Source organism: Thunnus albacares, chromosome 3 (assembly GCF_914725855.1).
Source record: "Thunnus albacares chromosome 3, fThuAlb1.1, whole genome shotgun sequence".
Taxonomy (NCBI): domain Eukaryota; kingdom Metazoa; phylum Chordata; class Actinopteri; order Scombriformes; family Scombridae; genus Thunnus; species Thunnus albacares.
The window spans coordinates 34,984,543-35,001,729 of record NC_058108.1 but is presented as its reverse complement, the minus strand read 5'-3'; the positions used below and the strand labels follow the sequence as shown (position 1 = coordinate 35,001,729).

The 17,187-nt window shown below is 37.4% G+C and overlaps 2 protein-coding genes across 2 annotated transcripts in view; both read left to right on the top strand.

Annotated features, from left to right (window-relative positions):
- Positions 1–17,187, top strand: part of ifngr1 (interferon gamma receptor 1) — a 467,767-nt gene that overhangs the window by 162,504 nt on the left and 288,076 nt on the right. The gene's annotated exons all lie outside the window — the stretch shown is intronic.
- Positions 6,926–17,187, top strand: part of LOC122976614 (protocadherin Fat 4-like) — a 31,535-nt gene continuing 21,273 nt past the window's right edge. The window contains exons 1-13 of the mRNA XM_044345197.1: positions 6,926–6,974; positions 7,065–7,154; positions 7,708–7,794; positions 7,889–7,996; positions 8,138–8,251; positions 8,625–8,718; positions 8,889–9,007; positions 10,555–10,728; positions 10,921–11,049; positions 12,199–12,354; positions 13,044–13,224; positions 14,593–14,726; positions 14,853–15,803. Of these exons, the coding sequence (XP_044201132.1) occupies positions 6,954–6,974; positions 7,065–7,154; positions 7,708–7,794; positions 7,889–7,996; positions 8,138–8,251; positions 8,625–8,718; positions 8,889–9,007; positions 10,555–10,728; positions 10,921–11,049; positions 12,199–12,354; positions 13,044–13,224; positions 14,593–14,726; positions 14,853–15,803 (2,358 nt within the window). The 5' untranslated portion in view covers positions 6,926–6,953. The remainder of the gene's footprint in view (positions 6,975–7,064; positions 7,155–7,707; positions 7,795–7,888; positions 7,997–8,137; positions 8,252–8,624; positions 8,719–8,888; positions 9,008–10,554; positions 10,729–10,920; positions 11,050–12,198; positions 12,355–13,043; positions 13,225–14,592; positions 14,727–14,852; positions 15,804–17,187) is intronic.

Below are 17,187 nucleotides of genomic sequence, written 5' to 3'. Positions count from 1 at the left end.
CCTAACCAGTTGATTGGACTACTGGAATTCCCTGCTCTCTGGCATCAGTTAAAAATCCCTCTCCTTCCTCCAGCTCATCCAAAACTCTGCTGCCAGGATTTTGACTCAGTCTAGGAAACATGATCACATTTCACCAATCCTGGCTTCCCTTCACTGGCTACCTGTTGCTTTTTTTGAATAGATTTTAAGATTTTATTGATCACATATAAAGCCCTGAGAGGCCTTACTCCAAGCTATCTATCAGATCTCTTATTGCCTTACGTCCCTTCTTGCTCCATGAGATCATCAGATGTGTTGGTTCTTGTTGTTCCAAGGTTCAGATTGATACATAAAGAGGACGTTTGCAGTCAGGGCTCCTAGACTTTGGAATGAACTGCCTGAGGAGATCAGGGCTGCTAACGCTGTCTCATCTTTTAAATAAGTGTCAAAAACCTACTTGTTTAAAGTTGTTTTTCAGTGACCTTATTATATTTTATGGAATTTTAGTTCATTTTACTTTATTTGTGTTTTTATAATGTGTTTAGTTTTTATGGCGTTCAGTTTGTTTTTGCATTTTTAAAGTGTTCTGTCTTCATTGTAAAGAACTTTGTTTTGAAAAGTGTATATATAGTAGCATTATAAGTTATTATTATTATTATTATTATTATTATTATTATTATTATTATTATTATTATTATTATTATTATTATTATTATCTCCTAAGTATGTTGTAGTTGTGTCAACCTTTTCATAAAGTTGGCTTGAGAAAATACAGACACACTAAGGCTTCATGAAAACTCTTAAAAAGTGGAAGCTGAGTTTTTTTCTTAGCTGATGGCAGGTTGATATATTATAGATAAATTTTTTTACCCACCAACAACAATATATATTATTTTGAAAGGAGGAAATACAGCTAATCCTGGCTGCCTTGGATCCAGCCTGGATCAGTTATTGGCATTGGACATGGACCTGGATCAGTTATTGACGTTAGACCTGGATTAATTCAGTCATACTTCCAGCTGACTGAATCAGTTGGTGCCCCCTACAAGAGGGGAACAGGCAAAATAGTTATATTTAGAGCACAAATTATTAGGCTAAGAGCATAAATTATTGAATAAAGAGCGCAATTTTTTAATTTGATGACACAAATTTGCTTCTTTTTTTTTTTTTCCTCTTTGGCCCCTCCTGGGCTCCATAGAATTCAGACTGTATAGCAGATAAATACACTGTTCCCAAATGATTGACACACAAACAGATCAGAATGGATGCTGAGCCAAGCTTTAATTAGAAAGAGCAGAAAGTCCAGAGATTTTTGGCTTTGCAGAATTATAGAGTACAATGTCATGAGTACAATACAGAGGCTACTTTAAATTAAACTTTCATTTTGCAGTATTTCATTTGATAAAGAGAATATAAATTGAATGAATTGAGTCAAAATGAAAAGTATCTTCTCTAGGGCTATAATGATTATTGTCATTATTGATTAATCTGCAATTTATTTTCTCAATTAATCTTTTGGTCTGTAAAACATCACAAAATGGTGAAAAATATCCATCCCAGTTCCCCAAAACTCAACGTGACATTTTCAGGGTTTCTGTGAACACCTCAGAAAACACAACAGCATAATTATGCAAACTCGTAACGGGTTTTATGAGTCTGAGAATGTTCCTGGTATCTGTGACATTTGTACATCTTAATAGGTATGCAGAGGCATGTATATAAAAGAGCAATAAATCATTTGTGTCACAATAGTTGACCAAGGCATTAAAATGTTGTAGAACACGGAACTCTGCATTATCGGTTTGACCATTGAAAACCACATCAGGGCAGTACCTTTCAACATCAGCCCATGTCACAATGGGCCAATGACTCAGAACACTTGGAGACTTCAGAAGTGTTGCTGCAACCACCTTCCTGCCGATGCACAAGACACAATTTATAATCACTCTGTTACCAGGCTCAGTGTTGAAGACTTGACTGATATCATACATTTCTTTGTCTCTGTTATATGGGATGCTTATAGCCAGACTAAACATTGGATTATATCTGTGAAAGGAAACAGATGCACAAAATGTTAACCATCCTGGCATGTTTAATACAGAGCAGAACACTTTATTATTTTTAAATCAACAAATCCCCAGAGAAAATCAAAGCCAACAATTAATGAAGGAATTTATCACCTGATGAAGCATTAAGCCTTTTTAATGTGTTTTCAACATTTTTTGGATGTGGCTTAGAGCCATGAGCTGTATCTGACTGTGGCTACAAAGATTACAATAATTTGTAGGATAACTGTTGGTTTGGGTGTCTCAATGATCTGTTGAGATAAAATAAGCTCAGTGTCATCCTTTTGACATCTAAAATAGGAACTCATTTTAATCAGGATGACTCATCCTTGTGACACTCAACACATCTCAAATAAGATGTACCAGTTGAGAAATAACAATAAACTTTAACCATTTAAGTATTCAATGCATACAGTGTAGTAAATTTACAGAAAGTATACATTTGCTACACTGCAGCTCTGTTTAAATATGTAAAATGGCATTGAATGAGGTGAAGGGGGGAAAACTACCTAGTATGGTACTAAGGTAAAGTAAGGTACTAGATCTGAGACTTAATTGTGATTTGAAAAACAATGACTTTGTCCAACCTCTGGCCTTGTGATATACCCTTGCTAAATGACAGCCAGAATCAAGCACATAGATAGCTAACCTGCTAATTTTAGTTCATGATCCAGTCTCCAATGCTGCTGCATGAGGGCCCAACTGCTTGGGCTGTTGTGGTTTGAGGAAGCATGGAGGAAACACAGTAAACTCAGTAAAACTAACAGTCAGTCCTAATACGTCTGGCTGTCTGTCTATTGCAGTGTTTATCTTACAAGATTATTTCAACCTGTGTGTGTGTTTGTGTGTGTGTGTTACTGTTGATGTTTTGAAACATTTAACTAGGGAATGTACTTTTAGTTTAGTCTTCTAACAGCAATAATCTGGTTTCCAAAACACAATAAACATTTTTACAACACTCCACCAAGATATGACAATCTGCAGATGGAAAACATAATAAAAATTGCATGAATCGCAGAGCAGTTGGGAACTGGAGGTCAAGACTTTATCGACAGCTAAACGTAACCCAAACAGCTCCTACTGTAAAGATAAAAGATTATTCTTCCTCACAGTTTCAGGGGAAATGAAACTCAGACCTGGTCCTGCTCTTTAGCACAGTGAAATCTATAACACTTAACAATCGGCCATAAAACAAGATTGCTGGAAAATCGGGTGAGGTGATCTGCAGACGCTACTTAGCAGCTGTGAGGCAGGTGAGCGCTTCAGTATCGCTGTTCAGGCTTGGAGAAAACACAACCGGGTCGACATGGACACTGATGGTTCGATTTGGACTCGTCTCCTCCTTGTTGTCTGTGTGTGTGTCTGTGCTGTTTCTGGAGGTCCTTTAGGTGAGTGAAGCCAGGATGAGAGGATTTCCTGGAGTTGAAAAATAGACCGATTTAATTTGTAACAGTCAACAATAAGAAAAATAATTACTTTCTCGATACTGAAGAATGAAGTTGAAGTTACTTCTGTCCAAATCTGTCATTTCTATCCACCCAAAAATCAAAGAAATACATAAAATATAAATTATTCTGTTATATCTGTGATCACAGCTCACTGCAAATCATTAAAATTTGAGTTTCTCTGTTCCAAAGTCCAAATTCAGGTGCTACACGCAAAAAAAAGAATGGTTGATTCTTCGACCACCCTTCTTGGCAGAACTGGAAGAGTTTAACCAAGTTTTTCAGTTTTCTTACATGGACTCGTCTTTTCAGGGCATTTTCAATTTTCAGTGGGTTTGAGGCCAGGACTTCGGGCTTGATTTAGCCATCCAAAAACAACTTTTGATGTGTTTTTATGGTCACTGTCATGTTGGAACATTCAATTATGTCTTGCTAAAGGTTTGATGTTGTCCTGAAGAATTATGACATAATCTTCCTCCTCCATTACTCCGTCTTTCTGCAATGCATCAGTTCAACCGCCATGTTTGACAGTGTTTTTAGGGCTTAATGCTTCACTTTTCTTCCTCTGAACATACTTCTTGGCATTGTGGTCAAATTATTCCATCTTTGCCACATATTACAACAAATCTCTCCTAAAGGAGGGTTTTTTTTGTCCATGTGATCAGCAACAAAGTCCAGCTTTAAAGTGAGCTTATGTAACTTTTGCTGAACAGCGGCAACTTTGGCCAAGAATGGCAATAAAATCAGCTAACTGGCTCAGTAATGTCAGTTACACAGAAATAACTATATAATAATAACCTAAAGGTTACTAACATTTGCTACAATAAGCTACTGGTCATACTAGACCAAGTAAGGTTGTTTCAGCAAAGCCACAGAGTGTACCGAACTGAGCAAGTGTGCGTTTTTTTGCTTATGAATTAAACTGTTATATTGTAAGGGGAATAATGTGTCATTTCTTCTTTCAAAAGTTACAGTTTCTCGCTTTAAGGAGCAAAGTGCATTTTGACACAGGAGCTTCTCTCTTGGCGATGTAGGACTCACTCGACTGATAACAGTTACAACAGTTTTCCATCAGCCTCTAAATCATAGCAGGCCTGGTTTTGGCCTGATGTGACTCAGAGGCTCCAGAGAGGGCAATATCAGACAGTCTTTCAGTCGGTCATTCCACCAGTTTGGTCCAGATGCAATGAAATTGTGTACAAACATTTATGGTCCTCAGAGGATGGATCATAATGATTTTGGTGATCCCTGATTTTTCCTCCAGTGCCACCAATGTGTCTAGTACTTTGGTTTATAACCAAATACCTGTTAAACTAATGAGCCTTGACTTTACTTTACTTTACTGTACTAAGCTATGGGGAGTTTCCCATTATAATGGGCGTCATTTTTGGCTCAATCTAATGCATACGGTCATGCAAGCCCAAGACAAATTTAGAGACAAAAGAGACCAAAGTTTTAGTACATTTCCCAGTCATTCAGTTCATAGAAAAAGAACAGTTGGAAAAATTCAATTAATATTACCAAACTTCCATGACAGAAATCTTCCATACATATATAGTGTATGTAAATGTTTGAGAGAGAGAATATATTTTACTGTGAACCAACTGTGATTTGTGTATTCTCTATTAAATTGTGTTTTTCTGTCCCTCAAGGTACTTCAACCATAAACTGTAATGGGGGAGGGCACCTGGATGTGGGTGCAGTGGATGAAGGATATTCAGGTAAAGTAGATACAACATCAATCAAATCTTATTTGATTAAATAATACAGGAGAATTAATTGTGTTTAAATTGAAGTGGTTTAATCTGGTAAATTTACTACCATACTATACACACTGTACACTGTTAATTCATGTTAAAATACAATTAGATATGTAGATATGCAGTATACGGTAGATATGTTTAGCTTGCCCTCCTCATAATGCTCCCATGATGCTGCAGGGGATGTGGAGTTGGTGAATGGCATCACGGAAGGTGTGAAGCTGGTGCCCTACCTCAAACCCGCCCACCTGGAGTTTCTGGAGCTGAGCTTCACTCCTGGGGAAACCAGCGCAACCGTTCGCACCAAGAAGCCGCTGGATGCTGATGCAGACATACTGGTACTAGAGTTTGGTCAACCCGGTCTCCTTGAAATTATATATATATATGTATACTACTAATTTGCAACTCCAAATATATTTTTACGCCTGCAGTATGTTTTCTTTCAACATAAATAGGCTGTAATACAAGGTTTTAGCAGTCTGCTAAGACAAATCAAGTCAGTGTCCTCCAAAGGTACAGTCGTTATTAGTAGCCCTATTATTAGTTAACTCTAACCCATAGTACAAATTCCTCTTCTTGTGTTTTTTCAGACAGCGTCCTCCTTACTGAGCTGGAGGGAAAGAAACACAAATAGGGAATTTGTCAATTCCATCTTTATGGATGTTTTAATTCAGTGGTAGAAAGTACATTTATTTCAAGTATAATTTTGAGGTACTTGTACTTTACTTGAGTATTTCCATGTGATGCTACTTTATACTTCACTACATTTCAGAGGGAAATATTGTACTTTCTACTCCACTAGATTTATTTGACAGCTTTAGTTACTTTTCAGATGAAGATTTGACACAATGGATAATATAACAAGCTTTTAAAATACAACACATTGTTAAAGATGAAACCAGTGGTTTCCAACCTTTTTGGCTTTTGACGTCTTACAAAAAGCAGTGTGTAGTCGGGGTCACATTTCTATGAGTCTATGAGTTGTTAACAGCTCCACCAAATAGTGATTTTACCCTCTAAACTTCTCACATGCTTTCATTTCAATAACTGTTCAAATGATCCAATATTTCAATATTTTTTCTTCTTTCCTCTCCCATTAATCATCTTACGACCCCTCAGATTTATCTGCTGACCCTTTGGAGGGGCCCCGACCCCTAGGTTGGGAACCACTGGACTAAACTAGCTAACTGTATATAAAGTAGTGTAAACTAGCTCCACCTCCAGCAGCTACAACAGTAACATGCTGCTCTAACACTGATGCTTCACTATTAATAATCTAATGATGTCATATATAATAATATATCAGTCAGAGGGACCAAACCACTACTTTTACTGCAATACTTTAACTACATCAAGCTCATAATACTTATGTACTTTTACTGCAATACTTTAACTACATCAAGCTCATAATACTTATGTACTTTTACTGCAATACTTTAACTGCATCAAGCTCATAATACTTATGTACTTTTACTGTAGTAGGATTTTTCATACAGGACTGTTACTTGTAATGGAGTATTTTTACATTGCTGTGTTGGTACTTTTACTTAAGTAAAGGATCTGAATACTTCTTCTGCCACTGCTTTAATTATAATAGACACATCCTCGGTGTAAGTTTTGCACTATGTCCTGTAAGTCATCTCAGACTTAAAATCCACTGTGTTCTTGTCTTACAGACGGGCCGCACCTTGTTTTATTCTATTATGTGTGACGGTTTAGATAAGGTGGGTGAAATGCCAACGTTTCTGTACAAATTTGCAGTATCCAATACATTACAAAATTAAATATTTCAAATGATGCTTTTATCTTTGCAGTACAACAACACTCGGACGCTGAAAATCAACGATCTCAATGACAATGCACCAATTTTTAAACAGAAGGTCTACCGCAAATCTGTCTCTGAGGTAAGTTACTGAAGTCCAGAAGTGCAAGAGAAAGCACAGGATCATAAATGGTGGCAATGCAAACAACCTTCAACAAACACCAAAATATGGAAATTAGGATGTGAATTGTAAGGTTAATGAATACCTACAGTCATGTCATTTATGCACACATTGAGGCAGGAGAGCAGGAATAAGCACTGGCATGCACATCTCAACTGACTATTGTGTAGCAGTCACTGATGGCTCTGGATTAATTACCAGTTAAGGGGGGCTTCAGCACAAAATTGAAAATGTTTGATGTCTTCAAACAATCTTGTGTTTTACATTTAATTGGCTCAGCTTACTAGAGACTAGTGATAGCGTTCAATTAAGTGTTGTCTTACATTACCTCTGATTGGCTAACCAGACTACAAACTGCGGTCTTGCTTACTCAAAATGCTGCTGAAAGTATTTGACAAGTATCTTAAATTGAGAGAGAAGATAAATGTCGTAACAAATTTTGTCTTCAGGCTAAATGTTTGACTTGTGGGAGCAACAGAATCTGCATCCATTCATTCAATTTTTCTCCTTTTAGATACATTCTGTGGACACCGAGGTTCTTCAAGTGACAGCAGAGGACGCAGACAGCACAGCAGCAAACAACAGAGTGACATATTCCATTGTAATAAGATCTAACTATCTTTGGAAAAGCAGAAATGAACAATAACTTGTATGAAGATGTAATGGTAACTTTAGTGATGTCCATCTTTCACAAGGAACCAGCTTCAGAAGACTTTGAGGTGATCAACTCTGGAGCTTTTATTTTAAAGAGACGTTTGAACTACAATCTAGTTCAGAAGTACAGCTTTACTGTGAAGGCCGAGGTAAGTGAAACCATAACACCCAACTGTCAATACATACAGTATGATTTACAGCGAAAAAAATAAAGCAGATGTTATTTATTAAACAGTGAATGTCATGAATAACTGATTGGTTTACTTTGTCTTTACCATGATTCCCTACAGGATAGCGGGGGGAAGTTTGACACAGCCACTGTAGATATTGACGTGGTGGACTTTGATAACTTGAACCCGTATTTCATCCACAACCTGTACCAAGCCTTTATTCTAGAGAATCAGGTGAGTCTCTCATGCAACATATTTCTCTCATGTCCATGTCTTTATTTTTAAATACATTTTTGCACAGAAGGAGGACTGTGGATTTCTATTGTAAGTGCATTATGAAGGGATCTTCTAATGGTCAGTGTGAACAGGAGGAATGATTACAGCAAGAAAAACAGCTTTCATGTTCATTTGGACACATGGCAGACTTGAAAAATTGTAAACCCATCCTTTAAGGCACTTTAATGAGAAAGTTAGTAACCATGAAATATGAGTATTTTTATAAATCCTGTAGTGTTCTCTTTCATTTTTTCAGATGAATTCGAAGTACTGCTTTTTAATTTGATCTACAGAAGTTTTATATTAACTCCTTGTATCTAATATATTTCAGGTTGGGTCTTTCCGCACCATTCAGCCAGAGGCGATAAAGGCTCAGGATGGAGACACTGGGATCAACATGACTTTAACTTACAGTATCAATACAGGTAAATGACAGGAGGTAAAAGCATCAAATCCAGTTCAAACTTTTGAGGCAAAACAAGGTTCAAGGTTCAGTTTTATTGTCATTATACAATACAAGGTTGCACAATGAAATCCACACTAAATATGTGGAAAGATGCTAATATATATATTCCAAATGTGTGTGTGTGTTCAGTGTCTCCAGACAAGTATCGGAGTAACTTCAACATTGACTCCAGCAGCGGCGTTCTGTCTTTGGCGATCGCCATAGACAGAGAGGAGATGAACAGCAGTGTGATCTCTGTCGACATCAAGGTACTGATAGTTTAAGCTGAGATCATTCATGGAGGAAGATGTCACAAAACAAATATCTGATATCATAATATACAAATTAGCTCCTTGTCTCTGGTTGGTGTTTTATTTCAGAGGAATCAGCTGGTGTTGTGTTTGGTCTCAGCCCTCAATTGTTATTAAGCCAGAGAAGAACTGTATCAAACATAGTGAGCTCAGAGAATAACTTACTGCTTCAATGGACTCTATTATTTGATTGTCAACACTGTTAAAATGGTTTGCTATTGGTCGATGTTGTGAAGTTCACCAAAAGTGTAACATGCCCCATGTGAATTTACTGTATTCTATGTGGTCCAATTGCAACAATATCATTCAAATTAATTGAATCATGGGCAAGATTCACTGCCAAAAACACTAACGTAACTCTCCCCTAATGCTCAAACACCATCTGGCTGTTTTATTTCCAAATATTTAATTAATTTATTCAACCTTTCTTCACACAAATTGGTCCAATGAGAGCAGTTCACTCTCTTTTGCATTGGTGCCCCGAGTACACAGGATGATAAGAGAAAGGGGGAAAATTCAAGATTTACAGTTTAAACCAATCTGGATACAAAAGGATAAAGATAAAATTGAGGAAGGCTAAGACATGTGCGTCAAATTAGCATTAAATAAATTAAAAGTAAAAGGTTAAATATGAAAGATAATATAAAGTGAGACACACTTTTACAGAAGTAAAACACAGATTATATACAGTATAAAACACAAAAATGATGTTGAATCTTTATCACTTATCATTTTTTTGTTATTGATTGTTTTTATTTCCAAAGAAAAACGTGACAAAATTTTTTACAGTAACAACACAGACAGTTTTTAGGGATTCTTCAAGAAATTAAGATAAACTAAAGTTGCATTCATTTTCTCAAATGAGCAGATTGAATACATATCTTCATAATTCATGATAATAAACTGTTAGACGATACCGATACCATTCAACTTAACAGTTAGGAGATTGCTTGAACATTTACTGTGGTAGTACTTCTTCAATTAGTTTGCTGAAAAATTATTAGAGTGGATGTTTGAGAGGGTAATCCCTCCCTTTCTCCCACACCCATGTGGTGCCCAGTTCCCTCCCCTCCCAACCCGCAATAGTTCATTGATACATGCTGGAGAAATGCATAAAATTACAACATTACATCAACTTACAATTGCATATCTTATAATGTCACATGAAAACATATTCAAACTAACATCTGTTTAACCTCTGCTATTGCAGAGGCCCATGACTGGACGGTTGATTCTTTAGCTCCGTGTATTCTAGCTATGGATTGTTCCATGTACAAAATACTCAGAAAAGACATCATCCATTGAGTATACATCAGGGAATGAGGAGGTTTCCATCTAAGAGCTAGCATTTTTCAGTAATAACCGCAAATAAGATAAAAAAATTTGTTAGATAGCAGTTTAAGTGTTGAAGTATTGTTCAGAATCAACAATCTGGGACAACAAGGAATTCAATTCAAACATTCCTTTATCACTTATCATGTGTAATATTGTCTTCCTCCTCTCAGGCGGCCCAGACAGACGACATTTTGAAGACGGCTGTTGCTTCGGTGTCTGTTACTGTGGAGGACGTCAACGATAACCCTCCAGAGTTTGACCAGTCTGATTACTCTGTAAACCTTCTGGAAAATTCTCCTGTTGATGCTGTATTGTTTAAAGTCATCGTCACCGACCGGGACCAGGTAGATTATACTTCAAACTTCACTCAGAGACCTAAAACACTGTATAACATAGAAGTGACAAACAACAGTTACCCTTGGCAGTGTCAATTTCATGTTTACATGTATACAGATTAATGGCGTATGTGCACAAACCTAAATCTAATTAAATTTCATGCTCAGTCTCTTCTGATGTATTATTTTCTCTTTTCTCAGGGAGGCTTTGTGGGAACCCTGCGGATCCTTCCAGAATCTGCTCCTTTCTCTATCGGCTCTGATGGGACAGTAAGAGTGAAGAACTCCACAGTTCTGGACAGAGAGACCACCGAAAGCATCACATTTCAGGTAATCTAGCAACCCAGTCATCTATTAATTATACTTCTGCCTTAGCTTTTATGTTTTGGGCAAATTAAACGCCGGTCAGAACTTTCAGTGCCAATGCAGAAAGTGCTGTTGTGTTCATAGTGCAGCAAGTTAACCTTTCATCCTGGTGTCCCAGGTTTGGGTCCCATCTCATTCAAATAAGAAATAGTCTGTCCCTAACTCTTAACTAGGTGATTTTGGTTGCCCAACCTCGCCTTAAGCATGCATATACATGGCCCTTATGCAGCTTAAAATTACTCAGAGAAGTTCTTCTTTCATACAAGGGTTTTGTGTTTTCAGGATTTGTTGATAAATGCCACTTTATGGAAGCTGACAGCTTTAGTTTCCTTGGTTGTTCTATCACGCATTGCAAGACTGAAATACAAACAGTTTAATATATTTGGAACCAACTTTTCAAAATTTTCAGTTTCGTGGAGTATTTACTAACTGACTACATGTGTAAATTAGTCCAGCCACAGTTCATCTGCTTTTGTTAAAGTACTTCTGAGAAAGACCTCATGCAGGGCTGTTTTGATTCAAGTGGTGTACAGTATATTTGGAAAGAAACAGTACACAAAAGAGTTTTTTGTGGCTGAATGTGGAATATTAGTTGAAGAGAAGACAGATGTACATACACCGTGCAAGAGGAAGTCTATATGAGGACATACCGGTTAAATAGCCAGATGTTGTCAGCTCAACAAAAAGATCAGTAAATGTATAAATTGGGAAGATTTTATGTGGGAGATTTTTGATAAAACTTTTAAACTTCTTTGACTAGATTATTGCTTTAAACAGATATAAGTTAAAATGCTTTTCTTCTGTTTTAGCTTCACAAAATTTTGGTGCAATGCTTTGGTGAAATAAATAAGGACAAATGAAATTTTACTGCTTAAAGAAGGTTCATGAATCCTTAGTAATTATCTCCCTCAGTGCCTTTCTCAGACATACTTGAACAGTATACTTGACTGCTGAGTTATAATAGTAGTTATAATGACGATCTCTGAGATTGATTTGTATATCACTTTTTATTTATGTCAATTTTTATATTTTACAAAGGTAAAACAGTGTTGTATCTTGACCTGATTACACTGTAAGCCTAACTTACAGGTTGTTCTTTTGTTAATTTGAAAGATTGAAGCGACAGAGAAGGATCCACCCAACAGTGTTGTAGATGTCCAAGTCAGTGTAACTCTTCTGGATGAGAACGACAACAGTCCTGCGTTCAGCAGCAGCAAGTACGAAGGAAAGGTGTTTGCAAATCAGACAGTGGGAATGTTGCTGGTTCAGGTGAGTAATTGAAACAATTTTATTCATTATTACTCACATACTGAATGTGAGCTAGTTAAATATTTCTGAATATGGTTTAAAACATTTTTACAAGGTCTATTATTTTATCTACTGTTCAGATATTATTCTATCCAGTGTTTAGCACGTGTCCAACTACTGTGTCTATGCCCTGAGTATGCTTATATAGAAGCATAATTTGTTTTCATACATTTAAACATAGTTCTCATAACTTGTTTTTTATTATTCAAAGTTGCTAACGTAATTGACATTTGACAATGGGCTTAGCTCATAATATTTTGATAACTTTAAACTCATCATCATTAGCAGCACAAATTAACCACGGAGTTCCTCAAGGTTCAATTTCAGGTCCCTTTGTGCTTTTTTCTTTTTGCAATAAATTACATGACACACCTGTTTATGTAACCCTGAACCTTGATTTTTACAACTTAATTAGTCATTTCGTTACTAAATGCCATAGTTATGCCATAGTTCATTGATTAGTCTGATACGTGTCTGCTGGGTTCATTGTGTTATTGTTAAAACCTTACATCTGCTCCATTCTTTAATATAATCAAGATTCATTTATCATTGTTTTGTTTATGTTGACAACTTGTTGATGTATATTTTTTTTTCATCTGACATTTTTTGAAGTGCTATTAAGATGATGATTTGTATGATATAACTCAAAGGTTAAGGCAGAAGATCCAGATTATGGCAAAAACGGACAGATCAAATATTCTATTAACTTTGGGAACAACGACGGCTACTTCTCCATTAATGAAGACACGGGAGAGATCTCGCTGGCTAAAACCATCGAACTGCTTGAAAACGGGATTCTGGACTTCCCACTCTACATAACAGCCACAGATGGTAGATTTTAACAGTGTCCCACACTACCTACTGCTTGCCAGAGCTAATTATTCAATCAAATTTAATAATCGCTTTTATTCTATATCCACTTTTTTATGAATGTGATGATTTGCCAGTTAAAATAAAGAAGAAAATCAGCACTAAATCACAACTTTTTAAGCTACAATCATGATTCATGGCAACATTAATTGAATCCTACAGCCAATATCAATAATTTTCAATTAATTAGAGGCAGAATATTGTTGTTCTTTGCTCTTTGTGGGCTGAAACTTTCAATTGCTGCGCTTCAGTCAGTGATGTCAAGTCAAGCTCTTCACGTTTTGCAGTATCGCATGTCTTGGTATCATCAAATTGTTATCACACCCATATATAGATATTGGATCCCTTATCACATACCTCTATTCACTCCAACTCTCTATAGTGCTTAATTGCAGCTTCCAAAAAGGCTTTTTACATTTGCATTTTTTATCCCTGTATAACCTAAACACTACACCATAGAAAGCAACGGACTGCCTTAGCTTTGTTTGTTTAACTTTGTGTCATACTTTATTCTTCATAATTCATTCAGACCTCACATTAAATCCATGGTTAACATGCTCATAGCATTAATAAAGTAATAAAACCAACATTCCTTTGCTAGTAATCTTGTCCATAAAGATTAAAGTCCAGGGCTAAAAGAACTCTAAAGGTCCTAGGTTCGTATCCAAACCCCCTTTCTGGAATCAGGGAGGCCTGCATCAGTCAGTTTTTGTAGATTTCCAAAGTAGACAATCGAACAATCACCACCACTTAAAACAGTGACTGGTCTGTGTGCAGAGGCGTGAAAGTCTCACTACTATTTCTGTCACTTTTCATGTGTGCAACCAAGTGTTACATCATTAATCCTTTCAAAGCTGGATTGTTCGAAAACGTGAGCTGTTATCATCATATTTATGATTCATTGAATCAAGACAATGAGGAGATAAAAAACTCCTGGAAAGAGATGAGACAGCAGGCGAGGCAGTGTGGCAATTCAGAACAGCTATCAACACCACCACGCCTTTTTAAATATGGTCAAATAACAAGTTGTACAAACTAATTTTTTTTTGAAAAGGTAACTGCAGCTACATGCTTGTGATTGAGTAGCATGACAACAATCTCAGCTGCTCACTGTGACTTCATCCACTTCGAAATCATACCTAAACCCCACGAGCCAATCACATCGTTCTGTTGGCACACACAGCTTATTTCAACATAATAATAAATAATCAGCCTGTCTTTGTTCAAATGTTATCTTTATGATACAACTCCGTACCCAAAGCAGAAGATAAAAAAAAATGATTACACTATAACATTGTAATTCATTATGATATTCTTCTGCACCTCTAGGCGGCATCATACCACGCTCCTCCTCAGTACAGGCGAACATTCGTGCTCCTGGTGACTCCAAACCTCAGTTTTTACAAAAAGTTTTCCATGGCACTGTAGAAGAAGAACAGGATCCAGGAGTTATGATCGTCAAGGTAAGTCAGAGATGTTTTAAATTCAAAAGCTGATTCAGAAAGACGAGTGATTCAGACTCTCTTTATCAACACTGGTTGGTAATTAGTCAAATAATTTTTGCATCCTGCTCATCTGTATGTATTCAGGTTAACTTCTTAGCAATAACTGCTGAGGTTCCTGTGACTCTCCAAGTCGACACTGAGGCCGACAAGTTCGCCATCTCACCCACTGGTGAATTTACCACCAAGCTGAAGCTTGACTACGATGAAGCCCCGCACAACTACACTGTGCAGATCTCCATCTCCGATGGCACCAACAGTGACACTGCTGTTGTGAAGGTTCAGGTTACTGACATCAATGATAACAGTCCTGTTTTTGCCTCAAGTTCTGTTACTAAATCAGTCCCAGAGGACGCAGAAGTAGGATCCAATGTTACTGGAGTTCCAGCTACAGACAAAGACAGCAGCTTCAACAAGGAGATCAGATACTCTCTGAGAGGAGCAGAGGGGAGGTTCTCTATTGATCCTGTGTCTGGGATGGTGAGTGTGGCTGGTGCACTTGACAGGGAGACCAAGGCTGAGTACAACCTGCAGGTGATAGCTGAAGACCAGGGTCGACCAGTCAGGTCGTCCACAGCCACCCTGCTGGTCCAAGTGTCCGACATCAACGATAACGTCCCCAAGTTCTCAGAGGCAGAGTACGAGGTTGAAGTCTTAGAAACAGAGTCAGTGGGTAAAAGCGTGCTCAGCTTATCAGCTGTAGACCCCGATGAAGGTTCAAATGGGAGCATTACTTACAGTATTTTCCAGCAAAGTCCCTCATCAGACCCTTCTGTCTTCGAGTTGGACTCTTCCAGTGGGACTCTGCGGCTGGCCCAGCCTCTGGACTACAGTGAGGTGAAGGTGTACAGGCTGATGGTTCAGGCCTCTGACGGGGGAACTCCCTCACTGGTTGGGAACAGCTCTGTGGTGGTGAAGGTGAAGGACGTGAACAACAACCCACCTGAGTTCAGTAAGGAAAGTTATGACGTGGCCATCTCTGAGAACCTGGCCAGCGGTGCATCCATCCTGACCCTGGAGGTCACTGACAAGGATGAGGTGAGTTGCATGCAGCCAGCAGATCATCTGCTTCTACTCTAGTGAATTATACAACTATTAAAACATGATGAACATGATGTAAGTAGGGTATAATCTTATGTTTCTTTATCAAAAAACTACAACTGTCCTCACCTGAAAAATTATAGCATTGGTGATTTGTTCAAACCTTTAAGATAGTGACCAATTAACAGTCTTAGGGTAGGGTAGGGTGGACGGTTTGCTTTACAAAGCGTGAGTCTTCAACACTGGAGGCTGTGGTTTGTGTTCTATTTCCTACCAACAGTCAGTGTTGGTTTCTTTTAACCATGAAGATGATCTTACCCTAACCAAGTAGTCTTAGTTGCCTAAATTGAACCATACCTTAAAGTTTTCCTCCAGTCAAAAACATGTATTTCTGCTCGTTTCTTCAGTTCAACATTGTTCTCTGTGTAGAATGATGTATATGCAGGGTTTGTTTTGAATGTTTCTGTGAGCGCACCTTAAATCTCAGTTTAACTTGTTTACATAAACGTATGATTTGTGACATCACAACTAGTTTGGAGCCAATTGTGGTCCAGTATGTAACTTACCCAGGTGTGATATTTCAATGAGGGAGAAGGATTAAATGTAATTTTAAGAATTTCTTAAGTACTTGAACCTTATTTGAGGAAAAACTATATTGGACAAAAATAATTCTTCAAAGCAGAGTGTTTTTTATATGTCTTACAACATGTCTGTAAGGGATCTTTAGATGCAGAAGCTTCAAGATAGCCTCTGAGTCACCCCCCACATCTTTGATTTGCTCAGAGATTCAGATACGTCTGGTGTTGTGCCCATTGACAGCTACTTTAGCCTGACAGAGAAACCATCAACTAATTAGAACATCATCTTCTTACATTGCAAGCAAGTTACCAAGCCACATCTCTGAAAAATAGAAAGAAAAACTAAATCAAGCATATATGGGACTGCTGTACAGGTTATTGTAAATCAATAACTCTTAAACCTGCCTATTTTTTCTATACTCATGGAACATGTTAACAGCTTCTAGCTACAGCTACCGCTTTTGTACTGACTGGAAATGACACTGGTGGGACACATACATCACTTGCTCCTGATAGTTTAGGGCCAAAGAAGACAAGAAGAAATCAGCTAACTTGAGCACATGTCAAAATAGGGAAGAGTTAAGAAGAGAGAAGGAAAAATACATAAATAAACCAATAACTAAAATATAAAAGGTGCTCCACAATGTCAATTATCAGGTTAAAAAGTTAAGAAACAGAAATCTCTCTTTGCTTGCCATCTCACAAATACCTTATCTTTTCAAGATGAATACAGCTGATGTGCCCAGTTAATATAAGTATGTGGATGGTTGGATTTCCAATTTAAGAGAATCGGCTATCTAGCT